Raw genomic sequence first — 26,781 nt, 5'->3', positions numbered from 1 at the left:
CGCAGGAACGGTGCTTTGTGAGATTCCCGCCTTATCTTGTCAGCACTGAATTGCCCACGCAAGAGATCTCCTGCTTGAAGTGCACGGGCTGCTGGGTTAAAATTGTACAATAAATGAGAGTGGGAAGAGAGTTAACAGACAGCACAACAGAAATGGGCATCAGTAGATATCCAGTGGCTGTCCTATGTAAACTTAAATTCACTTCTTTTTGTGTTCCTGGCAAATGCAATATGCAGTTATCTCTGGAGACAGAAATAGGTGTAAGTTAAAACACTTATGTGTACACGACAAATGTCACATGGCCATGACCCCTGCATTTTATCTCTCTCTATAAAAGCAGTAGATGAACACCTAAAATGTAATAGAGAGCAAAAGTTTAGCCTCCAGTTCTGCAAAACTTATACAACTGTAATAGTTCCATTTAGAGAAATACCGTCTCTCACCAGTTGACCTCAGACAAAAAAACTGGACTGCATTTGCTATTTTTCCATTTCTGTATGTGCATAAAGTACCTACATTACTTACATATTATGACTTATACTGCTGTGTTGTGTTCTGGTGTTCATCTCCAGTAACTGGTGTTGGAAATCCTAATAGAGAATTGAAGTGCTTAAGTGATAAAATATTCTGCAGGCATTCACAAACTAATATTTAGAAGGTGCAAAGTTCACACTCAGAGCATGATTCTGCAACACTTTTATTATCACGTTCTAACAAGAAAGAAGTACTTTTAACAACTAATTATAGGCCTCTATGCACACACACACACACACACACACACACACACACACACACACACACACACACACACACACACACACACACACACACACACACACACACACACACACACACACACACACACACACACACACACACAAAGCCACATAAACTGCATGTGCACAAATGTAACCTGCTGCCTTGTGAAGACATCATAAAAATTTCTGCAGAATGGGGTCCAATTTAGGTCAGTGTTAGTAGTTAGAACAGCTTGAGCTAATTACACATCAGATAAGTGGAGGGTCATGAAATCAAGCAGAATGCAACATGAGTGGTTTGACAGTCTCAACTGCAGAGTGGGATCTTTGGAGAGGGATCCAGTCATGCCACAGCCAAGCATCTGACAGGAATAATTAACAGGAAATAAAAAAGATAAAGGAACGTCTAGATGAGGTAAAACACTTCTGCAGAATTCAGCTACGAGCATTACTGAAAGCAGTTTGGCCAGGCGCCCCACGGAACACGATTAGTGTTTGCAGGTGAGAAACAAGAGACCAGGTCCTGCACTAGCAATTTTTACCCTCTGTTTTTTCAAATACATCTCAACAATGTTTTTTTGTGTGTGTGTGTGTGTGTAAAAGTTGTCACTGTCAGACAAATTAAGCAGGAGGTGGCTCCAGAAACTGTGCTCCCAAGAAAAATGACAGCCTCCGTTTGCTGAAATGCCTTCCACATGGGATGCTCGCATTCACCTAGCAATGACTTTTGGCGGCTGTAAATGTAACTCTTGTCTGTCAGAAACAGAGACAGAATGAGGCTGACATCATTATTAGAGCTGCAAAATCTCATAAGGAAGAGGTTTCCATGGATGGGGGAGTGAATCAAATGCGTGACCTTGGATTTCCTGTTTCCTACTAACAGCTAATATTTGCTCCTTTGAATCACACTAATGTAACCTCCACCAAGTAATAGTTTTATTACCATGACAAGGTTCCCTACTCTGAATGCAAATACAAAGAGAGGTAAAACTGGCTGAAAGATGTAAAAAAAAATATGATCTGTTCTGCAGTAAAATTCAGCATGTAGAATACTACTGCAATATTACAACCACCTCAGTGTAGTTACCAACAGGAACCATGTAGGAAACTGGATCAGCATTCTGCTTAGTCTGAAAGACAACTGACAAAGCCGAGAACTGAACCAGTTCTCCAGCAACGTGACCTCTGGTTGTTCATGCAAAAAAATCTGGTGCTGTGTCAACACCTCTCAAACAGAACATCTTGCAACGACCAACAAAAATTTGGTTCCCAACTCTAAAATTAGTCACCGGTGAACAGTTAGCTGCTAAATGGTCCATTTGGCTTAAAGGTCCCATATGGTGAAATTCATTATACAAAACTTGGATATGTTCAGTAAAAGTTGTTAAGATATGAAGATGTTTAATTCGACCATAATTCAAGCACCTTACAACTAGAATGATTTTCAGGTTTACAAGCCAGTGAGAATTTTACTGAGCTGCAACAGAAGAACCAATACTCACCAGTCACCCAGCTCAAACTTTGTTTCTTACTCTGACTGCCAGCTGTTTGCAAGGTTTGTTTACTACTAAGACTTTCTCCTTCTGTTAACTCTAAAATGTCTCAGCCACAAGCAAAACACATCAAATCTTAAAGTGTGAACACAAGAGTCTTCATGCACTCCTAACATCTAAGGTACTAATGATCCAATGGATTAATTTTAGTATTGAAGACAATGTCCTTCAATAATAGTGTGGTGCTACCAGATGTTCGACACAATGGGCTGGCTAGCGAGACTACCTCTCTTCTGCTCATTTCATTTTAATTCAGCTGAATTCTCAATTAAGCTGGTCTCAGTTACATATTTATCTCTCTCTATTGTCTGACAACGCAGTGAGAATGACACAGTGACTAAAATGCAGCCTGTTACCATCTTCATGTTAACCAGAAGTCATTTCGTGGTCATGTCCAAGCTGTGGCTAAAGTACTGATCTTCTCACTGCAATGTTGTCTGACAAACTCACTATACAAAATAAAACAACTCTGCTGTAAATTCTGTGCTACTTAATATGTCCATGATCAGTCAGAGATAAAGTTCAATGATCGATAATCCTGGTCTCACACACTCAAATCCTTGACAGCTGCCGTGTGGTTTTGCTACCCCTTGTCAACCATAGACGCAAAGAGAGTCTTCTTCCTGAAGGGGCTGTGGACAGTGGCAACTCAACTGTATTTAAACCTGCAGAAAAGGCTTGTTTGGAACAGGGCTAAAACCAGAGGTGATGCAGTTATTGTGAAAAAGAAAAAGGAACATTCGGGGAACATATGCTACTTTCATATATGTTCTGACAAGTGGTGCAGTGTTGGACCTTTAAGCAGACCTCAAATCAAGCGGTGGAAGATCATGGCCATATATGCAGGAGAACCAGAAAATAATGTTGTTGTTTTTTTTCCTGCTGAAAGAGGAGTTAAATCAGGTCTTTCATATTATTCACCAGCCTGTCCTCAAACCAAAAACGACCACATAGGTAGTCTGTACACGCCCGTATTACGACCGAGTGTTACGTTTTGACTATGCCACCTCTGGCGGTTGAGTAAATATCGACACTCCGGTGTCGCAGGTGAAACGTCACCATGAACAAACTTTTATCTAACACTATCCCTATCCCTCACCCTAACCATAACCCTAAATCCGTGCTGGGAAAGTGAGGAAAAAGCTGTTTCGCGAGGGAAAAGCCGTTTCTCATGCGCTCTCATGGGTTGTATTCCGGTGCACGTTACATACCGATGTGGTCGTATGAATTTGAGGACTTGTTGCATTCACTGAAGGTAGATGGTGGTCTGTAGTCTCCACGGGGTGACAGTAGGTGTTGGCAGCCAGTCTGATGGCTGCTAGATTAAAGAGGATTTCAGTAAAATGCAAAAACTGTGCTACAATATGACACATACTATGGCTTTTTCCTCCTTAGTGGTGCTTAGTTTTCTGGATGTACGCTACACAGTCTCAAAGTATATGAAATCAAGAACACAAAGTATGGATGACTTTTTTCTTAAATAATGCAGTCAACATAACCTTTATCATTGGGGATAACAAAATCTAACTTGACACTAATGTTTGCAGCAGTTAGTTTTGTTCTCTAATGGATTTTGAAAGGAAACTCTGCAGTGCTCAGCAATGTTTTACTGTGAGCCCCATCTTCAAAGTCAAAACATTGTTTACCTGTTCCTGAGCATGCTTATTACTATGTAAGCAGGTCAGTTCACATTTGTGTAAAATTAAAAGAAAAAAGAAAAAGAACATGCTCAAATTTGTATCCTTTGGTCACAGATGTTTAGTTCCACAAGACAGATCAATTCTCACATCATTGAGGTAAAGCTTTTATCTCCAGTGCTGAACAGCAAACATGTGTTAGAGAATTAAACTTCAATTGTTTATGCATTTGTTTATTCGTGGTGTTAGATTACTGGAAGGCTTGTCAGCACTGAAGCCATAGGGTTTACAACAGAGATGGCTAGAAAATCAATGCTACACATTACCGGAATACTGCCTGGGTTGCTTCGCTTTTAAGAGTCTTTCGCCACAATGGAATGGAGAATTTAAAAGGCCTGTAGGAACGCAACAGGAATGTCCATACGATCCCAGTGTATTCTGGGAACCGTCTATAGGCATCCATGCTGACTAAAGGAAAGAGGAAACCCAAACACTGAGGATATTGTAGACAAAGCTGATACTTATTGATGCACGGTATTAAGACTGTAATCCCTGTGATGCTGAGGAAAGATGCTGTCGTCTACATTCAGGTCAGGTACAGTTTTCCTGCAGACATTTTGCTTCACAAAGCAGCCTTACAAGACACAAACATGATTATAAAGTGGTGTTAAATGACTTGTGATTAAAGTTTTAATGCTACTTCAGGGTTTTAACATAATCATTTTAAGCTGCCTGTTTTCACTAGGTCTGATTAGCCATTTAATTTGTTTGTGATTTGAGGAAGTCCTTACTTGTATTGCTATATAGTAAATGGTCATTTGCACAAACACTGCTAATATTATAAGGAATTGTTAAAAGAACATGTTGATTATGTGTATTTTTTTTTCTACAGATACTACACTTATGAAGTTGTCTACTCCATCAAACTGAATATTTAATAACCATTTAAGGACTTTGCCTCCTTAAATAGTGAAAACAAATGTCTTAGTATTTTTAAATTGCAGCTATTCTTATGAAAAAAAAAGGAGTAATTATATGTTTTACTTCTATTGGGGGGAAAGAAATAGTCCACCAAAGTCATTTCCACACTCCTCACAATAGAAGTTTTACTCAAAATTTGCAAACACATTTCTCATGGCTTTAGCTAATGGTTTTGTAACAGAATGAAAGGATTAGGAAGGCAACTGTGACACAATGAAAATTATTGTTTTGTTTGAAAGCATGATTAATTTTTAGGAAATGCATATTAGAGCTTTAAATGCGTCTCAAATAAACCGGCCTTAAAATAGGGCCAAAAACAAGAGGTTTGGAATTTGAATTGAACTAATTTGAATAAGTAGTGCAGACAATGTTCAGTTTAACAACCACTGTCACAACTGCAATGAGTAAATGGTATTCATGTTCATACATTTGTGTCCCACTCCTCTGAAACCGCATGCTAATACAGCACCCACACACTGCCTCATGCACAAACTTCCTCCAGTACCACAACAGCACAGTTAATTCAGTTCTCAAGGTATTGACAAGGTCTTTCCTCAGAGATCTGACCTGGTTATTAAACAAGCATCTTGTTAATATTTGCTGCCTCTGCATGAAAACCACAGCATCTTTTTGCAAGTGAAGAGGTGAAACTAATCAATTGCAGCAATCAAATTAGCAGAAACATACATCCCACTCAATTCCTTCTGCTGCTGAGATGGGCAAGAAAATCTTCATAATTGATAATACTGCCTGCTGTTGTCTCCGACGTGCCCTCCGGATAATTCATCAGGATGATACTAATGCAATTAACTCCTATAGATTGTTGATGAGACTTTTGACAAATCTGCAGAAGAGCAAAAATACATCTGGCCTCAAAGAATGACTCACAGGTTTCCTACTCTGACTCATAGCTTCAAACCACAATCAACAATCAATACTGTGACCTATTAAGGAGAACAAAACACTAACAGCTAAATAATTCCCTTTTTTCTTATGACAGAACACAATCAATACTAGCGGAATATGATCAACTCTCTCTCTAATGCAGTCAAGTGCTTGGACATGGTGTACATCCTTTTTCTGTTGCTGCAAGTTAAAAGAGTATACTTGTGCTTTCCACTTCAATGTAATGCTGAGTAGCAGATGATTGCATCAAAGAAGGCAAAGCAAATGCGGTCGGCTCAAATAAAGATTGCTCCTTTCCTAAGAGAAGCTCTCATCACTAAATCTTTGCATCCTCGTTCCCTCACAGTGCAATTTTACAACAAGTTATGGAGCTCGAGAGGGGATTGGAGGTTGGCTCAGAGATGGGAAGCGGAGTCATGAGAGAGACCTCAGAGTGGTAATCAAAATCAGTGCTGTCGTTCGTTAGCACTCTGAGTGGAGACCTTGCGGAAAACAGGCAATGGGGCAATAAGCAGAATGAAGGAGTGTGAAATGATATGGGAACATGAACAGACAGCAGCCCTGGCCCTCCTCAAAGGACCAGGACAACATGCCTGTCAACATCTATTTCGCTCCCATCATTAACACTATAACGGCACTGGCTTCAAGTCCCCTTGCAAGCTCATTTGGTCTCAGGGCAAGAAGACCTTGAGTTTTTACTGTACTGCTTAACACTGACATTGAGTCACAGTCTGTCCTTCAAAACCGAAGTAACGTTTCTCTTTTTTTTATTTTATGTTGTTGTATGTAAGCTGCTGAACACTTGAATTTCCATTGGGATTAATAAAGTATCTATCCATCTATCTGTCTATCTATCTATCTTCCCTAGGGATCGCTGGCACCCCGGTGGTCTTCAATGTGAATGGAGATGCTCCTGGCCGCTATGAAATCTACCAATACCAGATCACCAATAACACCACAGAGTACAAGATCATTGGTCACTGGACAGATCAGCTCCACTTAGACGTATGAAGATTTTATGCATTTGATAAAGTGTGTCTAGAAGATTTCCATGCTTGAGTCTTCTGGTAATACGAGTGACAGATTGTTGTGTCAAATTTGGACAATTAACCAAGAAAATAATTCATTAGACATCTCATATTTAAAGTTTCATCGCTAATTCAGCTCAATTAGTCTTGAGAAAAAGTAAAAACGATACATTACACTGAAACCACAATCCGTAGCTTCTCCAACTGTTCAGATCAGTGCCATAACTATGAAAACTACTGAACGGAGGAATTGGAAAAAGAAAATTGCCCTAAAGTAAGACATCCATTATTTAGAAGCCAATGTAGTCTCAGAATTTATATTCTCATTCGAGTTTCATCTACTTTAATAGAGCCAAAGCAGCCTCTTAACTTGCAACCATTACATCTAGCATGTGTAGTGTTGCAACACGCTGTAGAGATTCATTTATGCATCTTCACCTTGCAGTGGTATCAAAGAATTTGCTGAACATATTTTGCTTACGTCAGGCTTTATAGTAGGGCAACAGTCAACAGAATAATATCAATGAATCATCCTTTTCCTGTTTGGCTTCACAATTTGCAAAGAAAGAGAGGCTGACAGATGCTGTAGGTCAGTACCGAGTGTGTTGCACAGTATCGTCCGCAGCATTTCCACTCGCAATTATGCTGATATGAGTAGGTCCATAATGGAGTAAAAAGCCTCTTATTGCATTAACCTTATTTTGACATTTGCCATCATTACTAGATACAGTATCACCAGTTTCCTCTTCAACATTTCCATTTGCCTAGAGTGCACAATCTGCAGTGTTGCATATGTTTAGATCAAAACTACTTTGTGCTAAATACTAAACTTTGCATAGAAATGTGTATGCATCATTTTTGTAGCTATGCAATATACATGAGCCCCCAGGTGTTCATATTTTGTTGATGCACACACTGTAGGTATGGTATTGGATTACTGCAGACATCAAGGCCTTGAGCTACTGCTGCACACAGATCGACTTGCCCGGGTTACTCTCCAAGGAACACCCAGAGCACCATGTGGAATTTCTTTTTTAGACAGAAAAACCAATCATCTAAACTATCCAGATGTTTATTTAAATAATTGAATATTCTCCATCTATTTCCACACCCCATTCCTCTTAATAAGGCATCTTAAGCAAACTGTGCTGTACTAAAAAATGATGTCAGTGTAATAGCACAGGCACATGATGCTGCACTGCACTGTGTTGAGACTGCAGTGCTACGCAGCTCGACTCCCTTTGCTCGTCTTTCCTCACGTTAAATGCAACATTCCTTGGGTGTAATTAAAGAGCAAAGTCATTTCCTGTTGGGCTAAGATTTGATGCGTTTACACGGTGATGTCTAGATAAAAAAAAAAAAAAGACTGCTGCTTTCATGTGGCGAATATCCCATTTGCAGTTTGTTCATTCTATCATCCACTTCTGCGCGTGTAAACTAATCTACCATCTGTTAATTGAATTGTGTCCTCATGCGGTGTGTGGTGCATTGATTAATATCTAACTGGTGAAACAATATGTAGTTACTCGTGTCAATTTTCTTGCTAGACTGACCCTTAAATTTTTTTGTAATCTATTTTAAAAGAGCTATTTAATTCAGATTATGACACTGTCCAGATGGCGTATAATGAAGAAGACGGATGACAGTATATGTGTGCCTATGAGTAAAACAGTGTTATTGTGGAGAGATACATCATGCCCGCACAGACACAGCACATTAGCAGAGTAGCAGCAGCAACTCTGGTGCTCCGTCTATGTCACCACAGGAGGTGTTCATGCCCAGTGTTGAGTTCAAGCGCATTTTGGAAAAAGCCGAATATACAATCATTGTTGTTACATGTCATCAGTACAGTGATATAGACCTTAAAATGCACTCTTGCTCAAAGGACAACAGCCTAAAAAACAAGGCTGATACATATCCTGTGCAGACACAAATACAGAGTCTTTTTTCTTCTTCTTCTTTCCCCCTCAGACCAATGAGATGCAGTGGCCTGGTGGAACACAAGAAGTCCCTTCCTCTATATGCAGCCAACCCTGCCGTCCAGGCCAGCGCAAGAAGACTGTGAAGGGAATTCCATGTTGCTGGCACTGTGAGAATTGTGACGGCTACCAGTATCAGGCAGACACTTACACCTGCAAGATGTGTCGCTTTGATTTGAGGCCCAACGAGAACCATACTGGCTGCGTTCCCATTCCCATTGTCAAGCTGGAGTGGAGCTCCCCGTGGGCAGTCATCCCTGTCCTCATCGCCGTCTTGGGGATTATGGCCACCCTGTTAGTCGTCGCCACCTTTGTACGCTACAACGACACACCCATTGTTAAGGCATCAGGTCGAGAACTGAGCTATGTGCTGCTGACAGGTATCTTTCTCTGCTATGCTACCACTTTCCTCATGATCTCCGCTCCCGATGTGGTGATATGCTCCCTGCGAAGGATTTTCCTGGGCCTCGGTATGAGTATAAGCTATGCAGCACTGCTTACCAAGACTAATCGGATCTACAGAATTTTCGAGCAGGGCAAGATGTCAGTCAGTGCCCCTCGATTTATCTCCCCGGCCTCCCAGCTAGTCATCACATTCAGCCTGATATCAGTGCAGCTCCTCGGAGTGTGCATCTGGTTTGGTGTCGACCCATCGCAAGCAATCATCGACTACGAGGACCAGCGCACAGCCAATCCTGAAATGGCCCGAGGTGTTTTGAAATGCGATATATCAGACCTGTCTCTCATCTGTCTGCTGGGTTATAGCATGCTGCTGATGGTCACCTGCACGGTTTACGCCATCAAGACAAGAGGCGTTCCCGAGACGTTCAACGAGGCCAAACCCATCGGCTTCACCATGTACACCACCTGCATTGTGTGGCTGGCCTTCATCCCCATCTTCTTTGGAACCTCGCAATCGGCAGAAAAGGTAAACGTTCCATTTGAAATGTGGTGAAAGTACTGTATGAAATAAAAGATGACAACTCCCAGTTTGTCAAGTGCTTTTACAGTCGCAAAAGCTACAAAGAGCACAATGGCAGAAAGCCCTCTAAATTCATTTGTTCATGTGACATGTCAGTTTCCCTTTAAGAGTTCTTTTATATTTTCTCTATGCTTCATTAAGAAGAAAATGGCCTCTCAAATTATGTTTATTGTATCGAATCAACCTCTTGTGTGTGTGGATGATGCCGCTATTCATCATGAGCTGATGGGCTTTGTGCTCCAATGTGGGGATTACAAGACTCTTAGAGTCAGCTTGTGTGGATTCTTCATTCACCACAATTTCGCTTGGATTGGTTTTCTTTAACTGTGTTTCTGTGTGCGCGTTTGATTCAGCCTCACTGGGTGAACATACCGAGTAGTCAATCACTGCACATTCATGCACACAGAAATAGACAACGCATGTTTGTGAAGTAGCATAAAATTACTGTGGCTGTTGGCGTGTCTTGTCAGTTGAAAGTGAATCACAAATTACTTCTCACAAGTGCTAATTTTGAAGTTGCGCAACATAGGTGTACATTGAAAAAACAGAGAGTGGAACAAGTCAAAATAGTGATATTTCTGCAATAGAAGCCTTAGTGTGGGAATTCTGTGGTGCTGCACAGTAATGCATTTAATAGCAGCCTCTAGATTGTCAACAAATTGACAGAGTTTGTGTTATATAGTGGATACGTGTCCATGGACATTTGATACAAGTGATAGTAACACCTTGAGTTTAGTGGATAAAAGTCTGCAAACAGCTTCTTGAGGAAAGGACACGCTCTGTATTCTCAGTTTAAATAAAATACGGTTGAAGTAAATCAGTGATGACAAGAAAATTTTGGGGTTCTCATAGAAATGTTTGGAAGCTATTAGTCTTCTAAATTACACATTTTTATGGCTTCCATTAGCATAATTTCCCTCTTTGTGGCCAACAGTTAGTAACACTACATGTATGTAAACTCATCCAGTTATGAAGGAGCCGAGATACAAATAGTTTCTGTAATTTAACCCATATCTCCATCATTAAAGAGGACATGTATAACCTGCTTTGAATGGATTGCATTAGATCCCAATATCACTAAATCAAAGACTTGTTGTGTTGCCATCACAAACACTGAAGGTCACATTATCTACACCACAAAATGAATCACACGCTATCAGGGTTGAATAAGCAGCTGCAAATGTTCTATTCTCTGCCTTGCAGAGAAGCAATTAATGATATTTATATTCCCAGAAGAGCTGTGTTCCATTTATTAATTAAGCATTGTTTTTACAAACTTTTAAGTCTGATTTATTTTCTGTTGAATAAGAATATCCAAAAAATATTCATTTTATTCAGAAAAGTCATTATACAGTTACCGGTACTAATTCAAGTAAGATTTTCTTTGTTTTGCTATGATCTGACCCTTTACTTTGAAGTATTATAATGCAAAGAAATTGTAGCCTTATGTGATGTTTTGAAACTGAACTAAATTAAAACTTTTACCCATCAGCAATTTTGACTTGTCATAGTGGGAATAGTATCATTGTCACTGCTCTCACATCAAAACCTCTTTTCGTTTCTGTTTAATTTCCTCTATATTCAAAAACCCAACGTCAAAGTGTGCCGTGAAAGTGCGTTACTGTTTACATGCTTCAGTAGTAACAGCACTGTCTGGACAAGGAATGACAAAAAGAGGGAAATCTGCTTTAAAGAACTTCATAACGGTTTCTGTCCTCAGTCCTGTTCCTACACTGTGCCGATGGAGCAGATTGGCAATCATTTCAACATGTCAGAGAAAATTTATGTCACCAAGGCCGATGGAAGTGGACAAGGGTCTTGGCTGCCCTCACAGAGTGACTCCACTCTGTACTCCAGGGGGCTGGCAATATTGTTCCAAACTCACCCCAGGCCACGTGTAATCTTCTCAGGAGATTACAAAACTCCCCCTCTATCACCAAGGAATTCCCATGTGCTTTTTGCAGTATGATAGAACACAAGGCTGTATCGGTTCCATCTTCCGCTGACATCTATTTTTTTTCTAAACTGACACCGCTTTAGGGGGTTTAAATTCTGAAAAGCTCCCCTTTAGATTTTACTTATTCCATCAACATAGATCGTAGTCAATGAATACCAGGCCTTGGTAAACAAAAACACTCACAAAGCTCAAGAGATGCTACTCAGACAGTCAAATGTAATGATGTATTTTTTAATGCCATCTTGTGAGAGCGACACTGAGTGTTACTTCAAACTCTGACGCTCATGGCACTGTAAGGTTTGTAGAACTCTGTAAACACCCTTGAATCATACAAATGCTGTACAAGTTCACATACAAGCAACATATGTTACCACTGCATGTTGGAAAACATCATCTATAACAGCTGACGTGGTTCGGAGCCCTGTTGGCTATTCTCATGTCAAGCAGCTCAGTTATTTCTGATGTCTCCAAATGTAATGTCAGACAAAACCTCAGGCAAATTTCTTTGAAAAACTTCTCCCAGCTGTGTTTCCACTGTACACTCGTCGCTTTGTGCTCATCAACTTCAGAGAAGAGGCAAAGTCAGCTGTTCTCTGCTTACCCTTTTTCCTCTAATTAATGCTTTTATCGCTGCAGTGCTGAAAAAAGACAGAGCAGAATCGCTGTGAAACAAGCGTTTCTTTGGTCTGGTTTTGGTTTTAAATATATATTTAAGAAACTACAATTTCAAACAATTTTCCATACGTCGTCTTTATTCGGTCATGTTCACTTTTACTGGACATAAGATACACTTCATACGCAAGTATAAATGTCAAATGTGATCTGCTCATTACATATTTGCAGCCCCCTGCTCCGACTCATCACATTTCCCACGTAAACAAATCAAAGATGGATTGTGTATGAGTTGTGGGATGATTATCATAAATGAAAAATTACTTGCACACACTTTTGCTATGCTGTAGGATGTTTCTCTCCGCTCCCTCGTTTTTGCCCGTAGCTGTATATCTGCTACCCAGCTGTGAGTTGCAGCTGTCACTAGATTCAGAGAACACACAATCCTTACGCTGTCGTCTAAAACCTCAGGGTAGAAACATCTATACACAGACTACATAGACACCCATCAGGGGGCACGTCTATTAGATGTATATCATAAATAAACAAGCACCGCGATGACAGGAAAGCTCAAGAAAGACAAGAACTCAAAGAAAATGAATAAAAAGGTGCTGTGTGCCATCAGTGTGTCTAATTATGTGGCAGATATTTGATTGTGTGTAGTTCAAGGTTGTGTGTTTATACATAAGAAGATGTAATTTACAAGAAATATCCTTTAGTATAGTCATTTAGTGTTAGTAGTACATGGAAAACTTGTTTTTTTCAATGTAAGATGGATACTTTGTTCTGAAACTGTGCAGATTCTGAGAGGCACAATTCTTAGTATTGTTTGCTCAGCTTGACCCGAGACTTCACCTCCCATCACTCTGTGTATCCTCAACTAATAATTATATTTTCATCTCTACTGTCATTTCTATATTACAGATGTACATCCAGACCACAACCCTGACCATCTCTGTCAGCCTCAGTGCGTCGGTCTCTCTGGGAATGCTCTACATGCCCAAGGTCTACGTGGTTCTCTTCCATCCAGAGCAGAACGTACCCAAGCGCAAACGCAGCCTGAAGGCTGTGGTCACTGCAGCCACTATGTCCAACAAGTTCAACCCCAAAGGCAGCCTGAGGCCCAACGGAGAGGCCAAGTCTGAACTATGTGAAAGTCTTGAAACACAAGGTTGGTACCACGTCTCATTTTTCAATAAAGAGAAAAGACAGACAGAAACAACAAAAATGACAGCTGATTTCACATGCATATTTCTGAGGAAAGCTCCAGCAGTTCTAGAACACATGTCAAAAATTGAATTGAAAATTTTGAATTGTGATTGATTTTGTACTTTAGCAGTGTGGGGAATGAGTAACTATTACATGAGCATGTTCAAAATTAAGGTGTGATTTCAGGGCCAAATATGCCAGATTTTTTAAGTGACACACAGAGCTTTGTGAATATTTAGAGCTGATAAGAATGATGTCTTATTATCCGCTAGTTTGAATAGTTGTGAACGCTTCCTGAACTTCTCATTATTCAGGGAATCATCTTCTTAATAAACGCCAAGCTAATGCGTATAATAGATCAGCAAAGATCCCCTCATAAAGAAATGTTTCATGTTCCACCTATCCAGTATGAAATTCAACATAGACTGGAAGCATTTCCTGTCTCAGCGGGATTATCCTGCATTTTGAAACAAGGAAGAGCTAAATAGTTCTATTCTATTCACTTTACTATTCCCTAACTCGCACCGTAGTGGATTTGTGAATCAGGAGGTGTGACAGGGTGCCCACACGACTCTGATTTTGAAAGGGACGAAAAGAAGGGTAGCTCAGTGTTAGAATGGAGGATATTTCAATCACCGAGATAAAGTGTACGAGTAGGCAGTCCCTGTGTGGGGGCAGGCTTAATTCTAATCAAGCAACCCCACATGTTCTGATTACTGAAGGTCCTGATTTTATACTCTGACAAGCTGAACAGTATACAATGATGTGTGTATTAGGACTAAGAATCCTGCGCCCACACTTGCATGTATGGCTTTTTTTTCCCCCTGCCTCACAATGGAGTTGTTGCATCTTTATATAATTATAGAGCCAATTTATGGGTGTTGATTCTCACCCTCTGGTTTGAACTGTGTATCTAACAACTGCTCTTTGTGCTTATGTATCAGACTGTGTTGAGGGAGGGGATCCTTGTGAGGGACTTTAGACTCTCAGGTAACCTGATTAGAAAATGACTTTGCCCTTTTTATTATCTGTGACCACATTTTTTCCTGTTAATTTCTTCTAATGTTCACCACAACACTCGTGCCTGCCTATATTATGCACAAAGCATCCCGGCTGCCCCAACTAAAAAAAATAAATAAAAAATAGCACCCTGAATGACACAAGGCAGTAATCACACACTCACAAATCCACCCCTTGACCAACACACATTAAGTTGGACGGACAATGTTAGTGTGTGATGCTGTGGTATGGCCAATCAGCATGGTAAAGTCTGTAAATTTGAGAAGATGACACCACTCTGCCTGAGTGCAGGACACAAGCGATAGCCATATGTCCCTTCTAATTTGTTTCACCGTTGACAAAAGAAGGGAATTTGTGGTAATGGGACAACAACAACAATAAAAGGGAACAGGAAAAGACAGATGGGTCTGCCAGCTCCAATTCTTTCTGGACCATCTATTCTTTATCTTGGCCTCGCAGCACATAAATATTCAAATAAGGTTCATTTATCAATGCTTCTCTTGGAAGAGATGCGTTGGATGAAATGGCAAGAATACCGCCCCGATTCACACACCCAACGTGGCACTGACAAATATACAGAAGTGTTTACTATTACCCCCCCTCCTCTGCAGCTCTTTTGCCCTAGCTCTGGCTTGCCGCTGTCCTCTGATTGGATTCATCCCCTCTGACATATTCAATCAGCCAAGGCTGCTGTGGGCAGATTGGCAGATTGGTAGTGTGATTACCACCACTGAGCATGCACGCTGAGGACTCTTATTTTGAAAAATGGCACACGTGTTGACACTTACACACAGACATATGTGTGCAGACGAGCATGAAGGCACACATATACACAGGTACTGTATGTACGAACAACTGTCACGTTTGACCAGCAGTTTGGACTCGTTATGGTCACTGTGGTCTGCCCATCGCTCATTTATTTGAAACGGATGTGAAATTCCAAGAAGCACAAAAAGAATGTAAAAGAATAATGGGAACTGCTATCAAACATTGATAACAATAATTATAGTGCCAGGTCAGATCACACATTGCCCTGATAGTATTTTACAACTAACTGACTTCCTAGAATTAAAAATCTAGTACACTGATTGCTGCATGCTTTGCTTGGTGCACAGAAATCTCAGGTCTTTGCATGGAGTAAAAGACTTGCATTTGAATGGTTACTACTGCATTTTATACTACTGTTATGATTATGCTTGGTGACTCTATATGATGCATTTTGGAGACAAATTAATGGTATAATCTGTTAACTGGATATGCCAGATGGTTTGCTACACAGAACCATTTGTGAGGTCATCCTTTGGAAACTGTTTAGAAACATGCAGGTTTTTCTCTAAATAAACCTTGGCAGGTGATTGGAGAAACCATCTGCCTATCACCATCGATCACAGACTAACTCATGCCTGAACATGGCCATACCTGCCAGCAGTAGCTCATAGGATACAGATTGGTCCAAACCAGCTGTGGATCAGCCACAAGCACTTAGCTTGATGCTGACAGGATGGATTTTTCCATCTTCTTTTTTGTTTGTGATCTTGTGAATCTTGCAGAAATCCAGTTGCCTCACAAGGTAAATACTTGGCTGCGAGGAAAACATTACGATATTTTTCTAATTTCACAAATGTTGTAGTTGCATACATGCACCTGATATAACTGTTGATAAAAATCAATAATTGTGACTGCATCAATCGGAATTACAAAAATTTCTTGGTGATATGGTGTTAAAGTTTCTGTAGTGTTATTATATGCTATTTTCCAATTATTTTTTGTCATCATTTGAATTTTATTGCAGAGCTGCACTGATTAGTCAATGGACTAATTAATCGACTAACATTTATACAAAATTATTAGTCAATAAGCAGAAAATTGAACCATTTTGATAATTGGTTAGTCATTTATGTAAATTTCAAGCACAAATCCCAAATAATCTTTGGTTTTGTACCTTTGGAAAGCCAAGGTTTTCTCTTTTTTGTATCATTTTACATTGAATGCGTTTGGATTTGGGGGTTGGTTAGACAAAATAATCACTCTAAAGATGCCAGTTTGAATTAAGAGGTAGTCTAATTATTGATATAGCAGAGACTAAATTATTATTAAAAGAAAAAAAAATCTGCTGATTCTTATTTTAAATGCATTGCATCGATTAGACTTTTTGTTTACCATCACACTGAGAAAGTGTTGATTTGCCATTTTGCCATTTGAAAGTGTTCTTGACTTTATATTCTCACTGTTAGCAGCTCACATGAACAAATTTAATTTTGGTGGTTGGAAAGTCTGGAAGCCATAGTTGATTTCTCCCTTCCAATTTTATGTAGACAATCCATGAACATTTTAGCAAAGAATCATGTGTTATAATGCAGTTGCTGATCCTTTGGGCCACTGACTTGAACTAATAGAGCTTAACGTCCAACGGGGGAGTAGATCTCCAAAGAAGACTGGACAAACTTTTACACATTAAGAACAGAAACTAAACAACGCAAAGGAAAAACCATGAGTCTTAGGCCAACAATAACAAAGCCAGCCAAAAATAAACAATCCAACCTGTGCAACAAGCAATACAAGCTGTGACTGCAAGTCACATTTCACACAGTAGCGCTTTTGTAAATTAAAGAAATTTTCAGTTGAACTTAATGTTGGATGGTTTGTGTCCCAGAATAAATTGCATTTTTAGAGACAAATTTAAATCCACAGGTCACCAATAGTTCATTTTGAATCTTGAGTCACATTTTGACACTCTTCAGCAAATTATGCATTTCAGTTTAAATGGAACATGATGGGAGATGTTCCTGACAAAAGTATTTTACATTAGCACCCTGCTATCATGATTGCCTCCATCTGTGCTTGTTTAATCAACTCATCTAGAAATAGAACTTCACATCTTCAATTTCAATCTGGATCCCAACAATCTGGATTCCTGAAGATTTCCACACTATGCCTATTTTAATCTCACCCACTGCATATTTAACACTTTCCTTCTGTGTCCCACAACTTCACTTGCAGTGTTGGCCTCAAAGCAGACATACATAAGCTACAGTAACCATGCCATCTAAGACAGAGATGAACCGCGGAAGAGGAGCAAAGGCCTGCCTGAGGAGAAATCACCTGCTTCTGGGGAATATAGGAGAAACACCGGAGAACTTTCAAGCTGCTGCAGCAGAGAGGACTGGGGTGGAAAGATGGGAATCTGTCACTCCAAAGGATGTCATATTTTTCTAGGGAATCAGGTAAAGGCTTCAATGCCAAATTTATGGGAAAATTTGTAGATTGCAGGAGGGAGATGGGAGATGTAAAGGAGCTTGGACAGCTAATTTTCCTCTTCCCACCCTTTCTAAGTCACGAGCAAGCGTTGATCAGTGACGTTTCCAGATGCAGGCTGACTGAACCAGCTGGGGTCTACGGTATGTTTTTCTTCTGAAGTGTATAGCACACAGTCTCAGTTCTCGAGCTGAAGCTGAATCCTTTGTCTCATTTCAACAAAAACAGGGGAAAAGTGTTCTGTTTTTGTCAAATGCAGTTGACAAGATGAAACAGCGTTAAAAAAAAAGTAATTATTTTTGGTTACAGGTATCATTGAAGTCGAAAGCTGCAGTACTCTTCAGACTGTACATGCCTTACTACAGTACACTCAGTATTCCTACACAAACCATATCTGAAACACATGGAGATAAAGCAGTGGGTCACCCCAGTTGTTTTATAAATGTTTCATAATAATTATGATGACACCGTCCTCTTGGCAAACCAATAGTGTACAGTCCCAGAGCATGCTAATGGGAGCATCACGTGTACTGTGCTGTGTTGTCAACGTCTATGGAATGCAACATTTGTCATGGTTGTCATTCACAGTGGAGATGTCATTTTGGACCATTACCCACTGGGTTACCCTCTGCTAAATAAAGAGCGAACAAACACAAAAGGAGCCACAATAAACACAAATTGCCATGGAATATCTTTGTGGTTTACATCACATTCCATATGTGTCAGCCAGGACTTGGAGACTTGACAACTCATACTGAAACATCCCAGATTTATTGGCCCTCGTTTATCGTGCACTTGTTGAAGCCTTTGCGGAGTCAAGCAGGTAGATTACTGAAAATTGCACCCTCGACAAAATGAAAAGCCCTTCACAGATCAATGTAATTATCTAATCCATATTTTCCATACTTGTGTATTTCATAGTTTCTAAAAAAAATAATGTGCTAAATTTTGTCCACAACATCCGGAATTCTTACAGCAGTGGAGCAACAGTGATACAGCTGAGGAAGTGTGTTCTGCCCCTCAATGAAAGACTTCATGAAATGCTTGATTTTGGGAGGGGGAGAAAGAATGCCTAATGTCGTGCCACATTTATTATCATTAAATCCTGCTGGTATATGATAAATAGGATGGTAAAAATGCATAGAACAGTACAACATAATGTGTGGTAGATGTATGGGTAATCTGTGTTTCTTGCGAAAGATTTATATGCACAAATTGTTTTCCTCTTCTGGGTCAGGAATTTGGAGGCTGCCAAGGAAATGATGAATGAGAGTTTTAATAGCATTTTCATGCAAAATTAGGCTCATGTTGCTGCTCAGTATCATCACCATCATCACCCATTTGGAGAAGATGCAAGCTGAGCTCCACCAAACAGCCAAAAAAAAAAAAAAACAAAACTCAAAAATGAGTGTGAGATGCATAGTATGAGGAGTCATTTTACCTTTCAACACATGCTGTAAATGATCTCCTCCCTGTTTGTTTGCTTGATCAAACCACAAATTGGATGAGTCTTCACCAATCCCCCAATATAAAATGTACCACAACAGAGTAAAAAAAGCACTTGTTTCCAGCAAAGGTATTCAGACACAATGACTGCATGTCATGCAGGGACTGACTTGGCTAACCTGGCAATAGCCAGATTAATAATTGTGTAGTACTTGATAGTACTCCACTATATCAATCTGGGACCGCTCCATGTAAATCCGTTCGGAGGAAAGAGGCACGGATTGGACAATGCAACAGTATGTCCCGCCTCTGACAGGTTTGTTTTTAGCCAATCGCTGGATCTTCACAACGAGTGGAGCCAATTGGTAGATTAAACTCTTACCAAAACCCGTTGGTCAAAAAGCACAAACATCTTTACCATCCAGAAATGCGCAAAGAGCCTCTCGTTGTTCTTCCTTCAAAGAAGCGATAGGAGATTCAGCTAAAACTGGCTTAATAGCAGCATCTACACGATCGTTGTCCTCCGTTGCCGGGTTTGTTTTGATCTACTGGCGCTTGGTGTTGTCGTCACACCCGGATATCCCGCCCATTATCCCACCCCACACACGAATACTGCTGCGTGATTGGCCCGAACCAACTTGGTGCTGTACGAAAAGTGAAGGCGGGAGCGGAGCAAGATGGTTTCTTGAGAGATTTGTGAACTCACAAATATCGCGAGAAATCAACTTGCTGGCAAGGTTATGACTTGGAATCCAGCAGGCTGAACACCCACCTTCTCACAGGAGCTGCTGGATAAAGGATAAAGCTCTATAAAGGATGTGCAAGAAGGCAGTTGTTTGCTAATTTGCGGTGTAGCATCTCAGGTTTCTGTGTTTGTTTTGGCGTCTCTCTGCCCCCTAGTGGTTAAAAATTCTTCAGTACAGCTTTAAACTTCCACAGGTTTCATATTCACTGCTTCATAACTACATTAATTGATTTTTACAATACTATTGACAAAAGTATAGTCCTCTAGATTAGAGAAGGTTTGAATAACTGCTTGATAAATAAGGGCCAGTGCCTTCATTCTGTGCCTCATACCCATTAAACCACTCCTGCCATTCTTTCCTTGGATCTTTCATGGTGTTGTTTGTGTTGCGACCATTACCTTTCAGGTGTGTTCTGTTCAAAAACAATTAAGAAAGGACTCAGTGTAAAATGTAAAATTAAGTGTGTAAACCCCATTTCTGTCTCCAGTCTCTGAAGTATTCGTCATAAAAACAGTAACTCTGGAATTTGTCTCATTAAATGTTACCCTCAGCAATGCAAAAGTCTGTATGTTGCATGTCAGAACCCATAACAAGTCATGTGAACAATTTGAGAGAAAGGCATCATGTCCAGAAGGAAAACTACTGCAGAGGATTATAAATAACTAATGTTTTTGGTTTAATCAATGATTCTCTCAGCTCTCAGCTTCAACAAGTCTAAGGTGTTGCCGCAAATGTTGTTTTTTCATCATTTGATAAAGTATTGTTTGTGGGATTGTTTGTGTTTGTGAATATGATAATTTACTGCTTTTTTTATTTGCCACAACCCCCCTTTCCCCTTCTTTATTTTTCTAAAACACTTTGTCTGTGTTACAAAAATAGAATATGTAAGTGCTGACTGAAATTAAATGGCAAGTTAATGTACGTTATTAAAATGGATTGATCATGTCTGCTTTATGTACTGAATTATTTAAAAAAAACGAAAGATAAAAAAAGAGTTACAGTGCCTGGATATTTATGAACTATCTATAGAAAAAAAATTAAAAATGTGTAGAGCATGTTCATTTTTATACAAGATATTTCTAATAAAAGACTGTTTTGCTAATGCTGTGTTGCTTTTTCTTTTCGGGTAGCATGTTTCATTCGCGACAAAAACAATGTCAGTACGTATTCGGCATTATTATTAAAGCTGACCAATTTGAAACAGAATATAGGGGGCAAAATGCAACAGGCTGCAATTTAGGATAAGAGTTCCTGTATGCGGCATGTCTGACCTAAAGTTTAAACTGTCATGTCAATGGTTTTTAAAATTCACAAAGCCTTCCTTGTGTGACAGTTACACTTTTTACTTGCGTCTCATGTGGCAAGACTCCATCACATCTGAAATGCAATGCTCAGTGAATACTGAACTGAAGTTTGATTTTAAAATCTTATATTGCAAATGAAATCGCAAAATCTGTAAGAAAATCACAATTAGACATATTTCCCAAATTGCTCAGCCCTAAACATTATCAATGCTCCTTATTACGGTGTTCTCTAAATAAATACCTTTTTCTAGGCTAAAAAAATGAAATGCTACATTAACTTCATTTGTTATTAAATGCACAAAATTAACGATGTGGATACCAGAAATCAGGTATTTAGACTGAGTTGAATGACTAGTTTAATAACCAATTGTGCACATGATTTAAAAGCAAAGCTCCCAATATTCTCTGATTCCAGCTTCTCCCATTGGAGCATTTGATATTTAACTATTAAAGCTGTCAATTTGAAATCCATGAAACTTGCATGACAATAATTTATCATTTATGGACAAATTTAAGTATCACTTAATCCCAGAATGTACCAAATGTAGAATGTTAAAGTGTAGTGTTCTGTCTTTGTACGGAATGACAAATTCAAGCTACACTCTGTGAATGTACCTAGAGACTACTGGATAATTTATCAACATGATTTATAAAGACTGAAAAGTCACATTTAGATCACACACACACACAGCATCTTATATGGGGATGGCCCAGAGCTAAGACCTGCATTGCCATGAAAGAATCAGGACTTTCAATCCCGTAATTTTTACTCCTAAATCATAAAGTCAGGTGATTTGCGAGAGGAGAAGCTGTTCAGGGGCTGGAAAAAATAGATTTCGCTATAATCTGTCAGGATCTCAAGGTTGAGCTGTTCTTTTTCAAAATGCTGCCATATCAGTCCAACTATCCAGAAACCGTCGTGAACACGGAGCACAAGTCAAACAGAGCGTAGAATTACAATCCTGCATGTTCCGGGTTATGAGCTTCACCGGTAATCAGGCTATCCGCAACCTTAACCTCGGTTTAACGGTGGATCAATACAGTCAGCTACACCTGCAGCATAAGCGTTGAACAAATTGAGAAAATATCATATTATCTATAAAAGCTGACAGAATTATGAGCCACTCTAAATGAAAAGTAGATCCAGTGAAACTATCCTGGTGGATTTACTGCAGGTCAGAAATTGCCACCTGGGTGATCACTGATACAGCACTATCATTAGCCTTCTGTGTTCCAAGTGAATCTCCTGCTCTGTACAGTTAGCGAACCAGTGGTATATACAAAGCTGCATAGTTTCCTCTTTCTCTGCTGTATAGGAGACTGCCCCAGGAGGAAGTCTACATTTTTCAAATTCTGTCCTCCCCGCTGCTGAAGTCGCCAAGCTACTGCATTTCTAATTTTCAAAACTGATCCCTCAAACCAAAACTGTTGCTGTTTTGTTCTGCAAAGGTAAAGATCTTAATTTTCCTGCTTTTTTTTTCCTTGCATGGAACTAATTTGTTCAAATAATTATTGCCTTAAAATTTATGATAAAAAAATAACAACTTGATAAGAAATACACCATAAATCTCAAGTGCATTTGGTCTTACTTCTGCAATTTGTGCTGCTTTTGAGACACATGCATATACAATAGTGCACACTTCTGTCCAGTATTAAGGTCCCGCTGGGTGGAAAGATCTATTTTTATTGTGTTTTGTATGTCTTTAAAATGTGAAAGTGTTAACTCAAAGCTGTGAGAATATGAAAACACATACTGCTGTCATTGCTCTGTCCCTCTCTTAACTCAGTGGCCTCGTAGCTTTATATCCTGGACAGAACTTTGTTTACTTGGTAAGAAGAGACTGAGAAACAATAAAGCATGCAGCCAAAAATTAACAAATTTCTGCCCAATGTATTGCCTGGTGCTTCCGAGGTGAGACATTCAGAATCAGCAAAGCACAGTAAATGTTCTACTGTTGCCCGCAAGAGTGAACACAAGAGATTTCATGCCCTCCCAACATCTAAGTATCTGGAGACTGAGTGGATAGTTAAAATAATGACCCCTAGTGTCACGTTGCTATTAGCTTTGACTCACAGATCTGAAATCTATAGTAACTGTAAAGCTGGACGCTCCAGAGATGTTGGAAACTATGATGCCGATATGAAACCCATAAACAAGGACTGGGTGGGTTGCTGTGTCTCAATGTGGCCTGTTGCGCTTCAGTGCAACCTAAACTTTACTGGCGTTTGCTCCTCTCTGTGCTCCCACATATTGCATTTCAATACATCTGAATTTCTAATTAAGTTGTAATTTACATATTTTTACATTTCTGTTGTCAGACATTTTCAAGCTGCACCTAAAATATTGATTTTAAAAACTACAATGTTGTCCCTCAAAGCCACCAAACTCCATGCAGTGAACCACTCTGGTCCGTGCTCTTGATGCAGACACACCGATGCAGAGAGAGTCTTTTTCCTGAAGGGGGAGTGGATCACTGCAGCTCAGCTGGGTTTAAAGTTACAAACAATGAAATGCCACTTTAGAACAGGACAAAAACCAGGAGTTATGCAGTCAAGGTAAAACGAAACAACTTTGCAGTATTTGATCTGAAAATACACATTCCTGGTGATTACTAGTGTGTTAAAAAATTGGCAGAATTTTCTCCTCTGGCATGTATTGGAGGTAATCAATTAAAAGTCATTGACTTTCTCTATCCAGTTCCAGCCGTAAACTACAATGAAAATACATTTTTAATTGAATATTGAATAGACAAGTAAATGACAGACTGCCACTTGCAAATTATAGAAAATTATTTACGCTTTGCAGTATTTTATTAGATGTAGAAATAAAAGCCTGATAATACAACAGGATCCCACTACAATAACGGTTTATGCTAAAGCTATAATTTATACAGGGTGAGTCTATAATGAAATCTATTGACTTGGTTGGGCAAGTTTAAACATGATAAGCAAATAGAATTTACTTTCAGTTGACATGTCATCTTGTCATAGCAGGAACCTCAGGTCAAACCTATTAAATTTTTATTATTAATGATGCCTTCACTCTATTCAGCTGTCCCAGTAAGTCACGATGAGGAGGATATACTATAATATGAGAACTCTGACACTTGAACTTCTAACAACAATGTGGCTGTAAACAGCAGAATTATGTGCACATGTGATTTTCCTTTTGTGTCAGAATGTCTGCTGTGATCATTTTTATTGAAGGAGGCTGAATTTGCCACGCCATTTCTGGGATTCTTAACACATCGTTTATGTACAATATTGTGATTTATTTTTTTGTCATGGCTGAGGATAAACAGCTCTGCCGTGTCAAATTCCCACCACAGGAAGCTGATTTACTTGTCAAGCAGGTGCAGAGTCGCTGTGACTGCAAGAAGCCCCTTGAAGGGTTGATGATGCAAGACGACTTTAGAAAAAATGTAGCCCATAATATGAATACAACTCTTAGCTTTTCTCCATGCTGTCTGCATGCTGTCTGATAAACACTTGCCGTTGGAGACACACTGTACATCTGTTAGGAAGTGGTGTGACACCATTTGTCATCAGTCACAACAAATTTAACAAATTACTGGATGCGTGATTGGTGGAACCTGCTGTTTTTTGAAGGCACAGAAGGAACATTGTTTCATCTAGACAGCTTTGCCAAAAAGTGCAAAGTAAAATATTAGTGTCATCAGAAAATGCTTAAAGCCAACTTCCCACGAAAATCAATCCTTCTAAGTTTTTTCCTCAAAATGTTTTGATTTTATTCTGGTTATTTTCTAGACATCAGACAGTATTCTCATAACATGTGGGAGCTTTGAAAATGAAAAATCTGGCAAACTGTTTGTTTGCTCCCACAGACACTACAGTCTTATTGGCTTTCTTGGTTTTGTCATATTTTTTATTGCTCATGTATAAACAAAAGGCTGAAATCAGACGCAACTATCAGCAAGTTTTAGTTACTGCTTTGTACATGAAATAGACTATAAACTGTCATTTTTAAACACTGTATATGGAAGCCACACAGATTCCCAATGCTAAACACTTTGTCTCAAAGTCGCTTCACTTGTGATGAATTATTTCTGTCTCTGCCTTGAGAGATGTTCTCCCTTTACAAAAGTATTTACACATTAATCTGTGCAGGCTATCAGTCATCTAGGTCATGGTAGTCCTAAGAGCGTCAGGCCAGGGCTACTGGATTTTTCTTTGTGGTTCATTTCACTTCTCATTCAAGAAGTTTGTTCAGTTCTGACTGACTGATGGGGAGTCCCAGATGTACATATGGTTCTCCACTCACAGCACAGCTGTGCACTTCAGTCCCAGCAACACTCTTAGACGATAACTATCTCATCCTAAGGAAGAAACAAACTGACACAAGCTGAGCAACACTGTCAAAGCAGTCCAATGCAGCAAGGAGTGGACAGATGTATACATAGGAGGAACTAAACAACGGATCCACCACAGGAGAGGCAGTTCTTCAGAATAAGACTCTGCCCAACTATACCCGCATGCGAAGAAACGTACAATCCACTGAGGACAGCAAAGTTGCCATTTTGGACAGAGGAGACAAATGAGTGAAGAAATTCATACATGATAAACTGAAAGTTCTATCTGTAAGCAAATGAGAGGGTCTACAACACCACTTATCAGCTACTTACAATGGAGCCTTGAGATGTTTTTTCCAGAAAGCTTCACTATCATTAGCATCTTGAGTCATTTCTGACCTGGCAGTTTCAGAGCAATTCACACGTCCAGGTATGTAGCTTTGGGATAATTTATGGACCATTAGCCAAGGTTTGGGGGATGAAACTCTACATAGGACTATCAGTCTTTTAGAACTGAAGAAGCATGTCAGATAAGAGGTGAAACATCTCCAAGAACCAAAGAAAGACGCCCAGTTGCTTTTTACTAAGGCTCTTAGGATTATTTACTTTTAAAATCATGGCTTTTCCATTGGCATGTCCTCAGAGGCAGATCTTGTGCTTATGCTTGACTTAGACTTTAGACAACAGGAAGCAGGGTGGTTGTGTCAGTGACAGCACAGTTTGATAGTCGTGAAGACGGATTCATACACTAACACAAGCTAGAAAATGCACCATGAAAAGTATGATACAGGTTCAAACTTAAAAGAAAATTTGTAATAATTACTTACATCCCCATTTGTTAAAAAGCAATCTAAATTAGGCTAGATACTTAAAAAAAGTCAAAAGTTTAACACAGTTAAATCATGAATATAAAACAGTGTCTGAAAAAATACTGCATCTAAGTAAGAGCCATGTAAAACCATCAATCAAATTGTTCAATAATCAAATCGTATTCTAAATAGCATTAAAAAGAAATGCAGAATTGCTACGTTCTAGTATGCCAGCTTCCTCAGACAGAACCTAATTTTCATTTTCTATATCAAAATGCTGCCAAACTGT

The 26,781-nt window shown here is 39.4% G+C and overlaps 1 protein-coding gene across 2 annotated transcripts in view; it reads left to right on the top strand.

Annotated features, from left to right (window-relative positions):
- The window catches only part of LOC110956798 (metabotropic glutamate receptor 4), a 192,949-nt gene extending 171,778 nt beyond the window's left edge, over positions 1-21,171 (top strand). The window contains exons 8-12 of one of the 2 annotated variants that reach the window (XM_022202512.2): positions 6,704-6,840; positions 8,835-9,770; positions 13,318-13,564; positions 14,547-14,592; positions 17,623-21,171. In XM_022202512.2, coding sequence (XP_022058204.1) covers positions 6,704-6,840; positions 8,835-9,770; positions 13,318-13,564; positions 14,547-14,584 — 1,358 coding nt within the window. In that variant the 3' untranslated portion in view covers positions 14,585-14,592; positions 17,623-21,171. The remainder of the gene's footprint in view (positions 1-6,703; positions 6,841-8,834; positions 9,771-13,317; positions 13,565-14,546; positions 14,593-17,622) is intronic. The other variant, XM_022202511.2, reaches the window with a different exon arrangement.
- The last annotated feature ends 5,610 nt before the right edge of the window (positions 21,172-26,781 follow it).

Source organism: Acanthochromis polyacanthus, chromosome 6 (assembly GCF_021347895.1).
Source record: "Acanthochromis polyacanthus isolate Apoly-LR-REF ecotype Palm Island chromosome 6, KAUST_Apoly_ChrSc, whole genome shotgun sequence".
Taxonomy (NCBI): Eukaryota; Metazoa; Chordata; class Actinopteri; family Pomacentridae; genus Acanthochromis; species Acanthochromis polyacanthus.
This window is presented reverse-complemented; position numbering and strand designations above follow the sequence as displayed.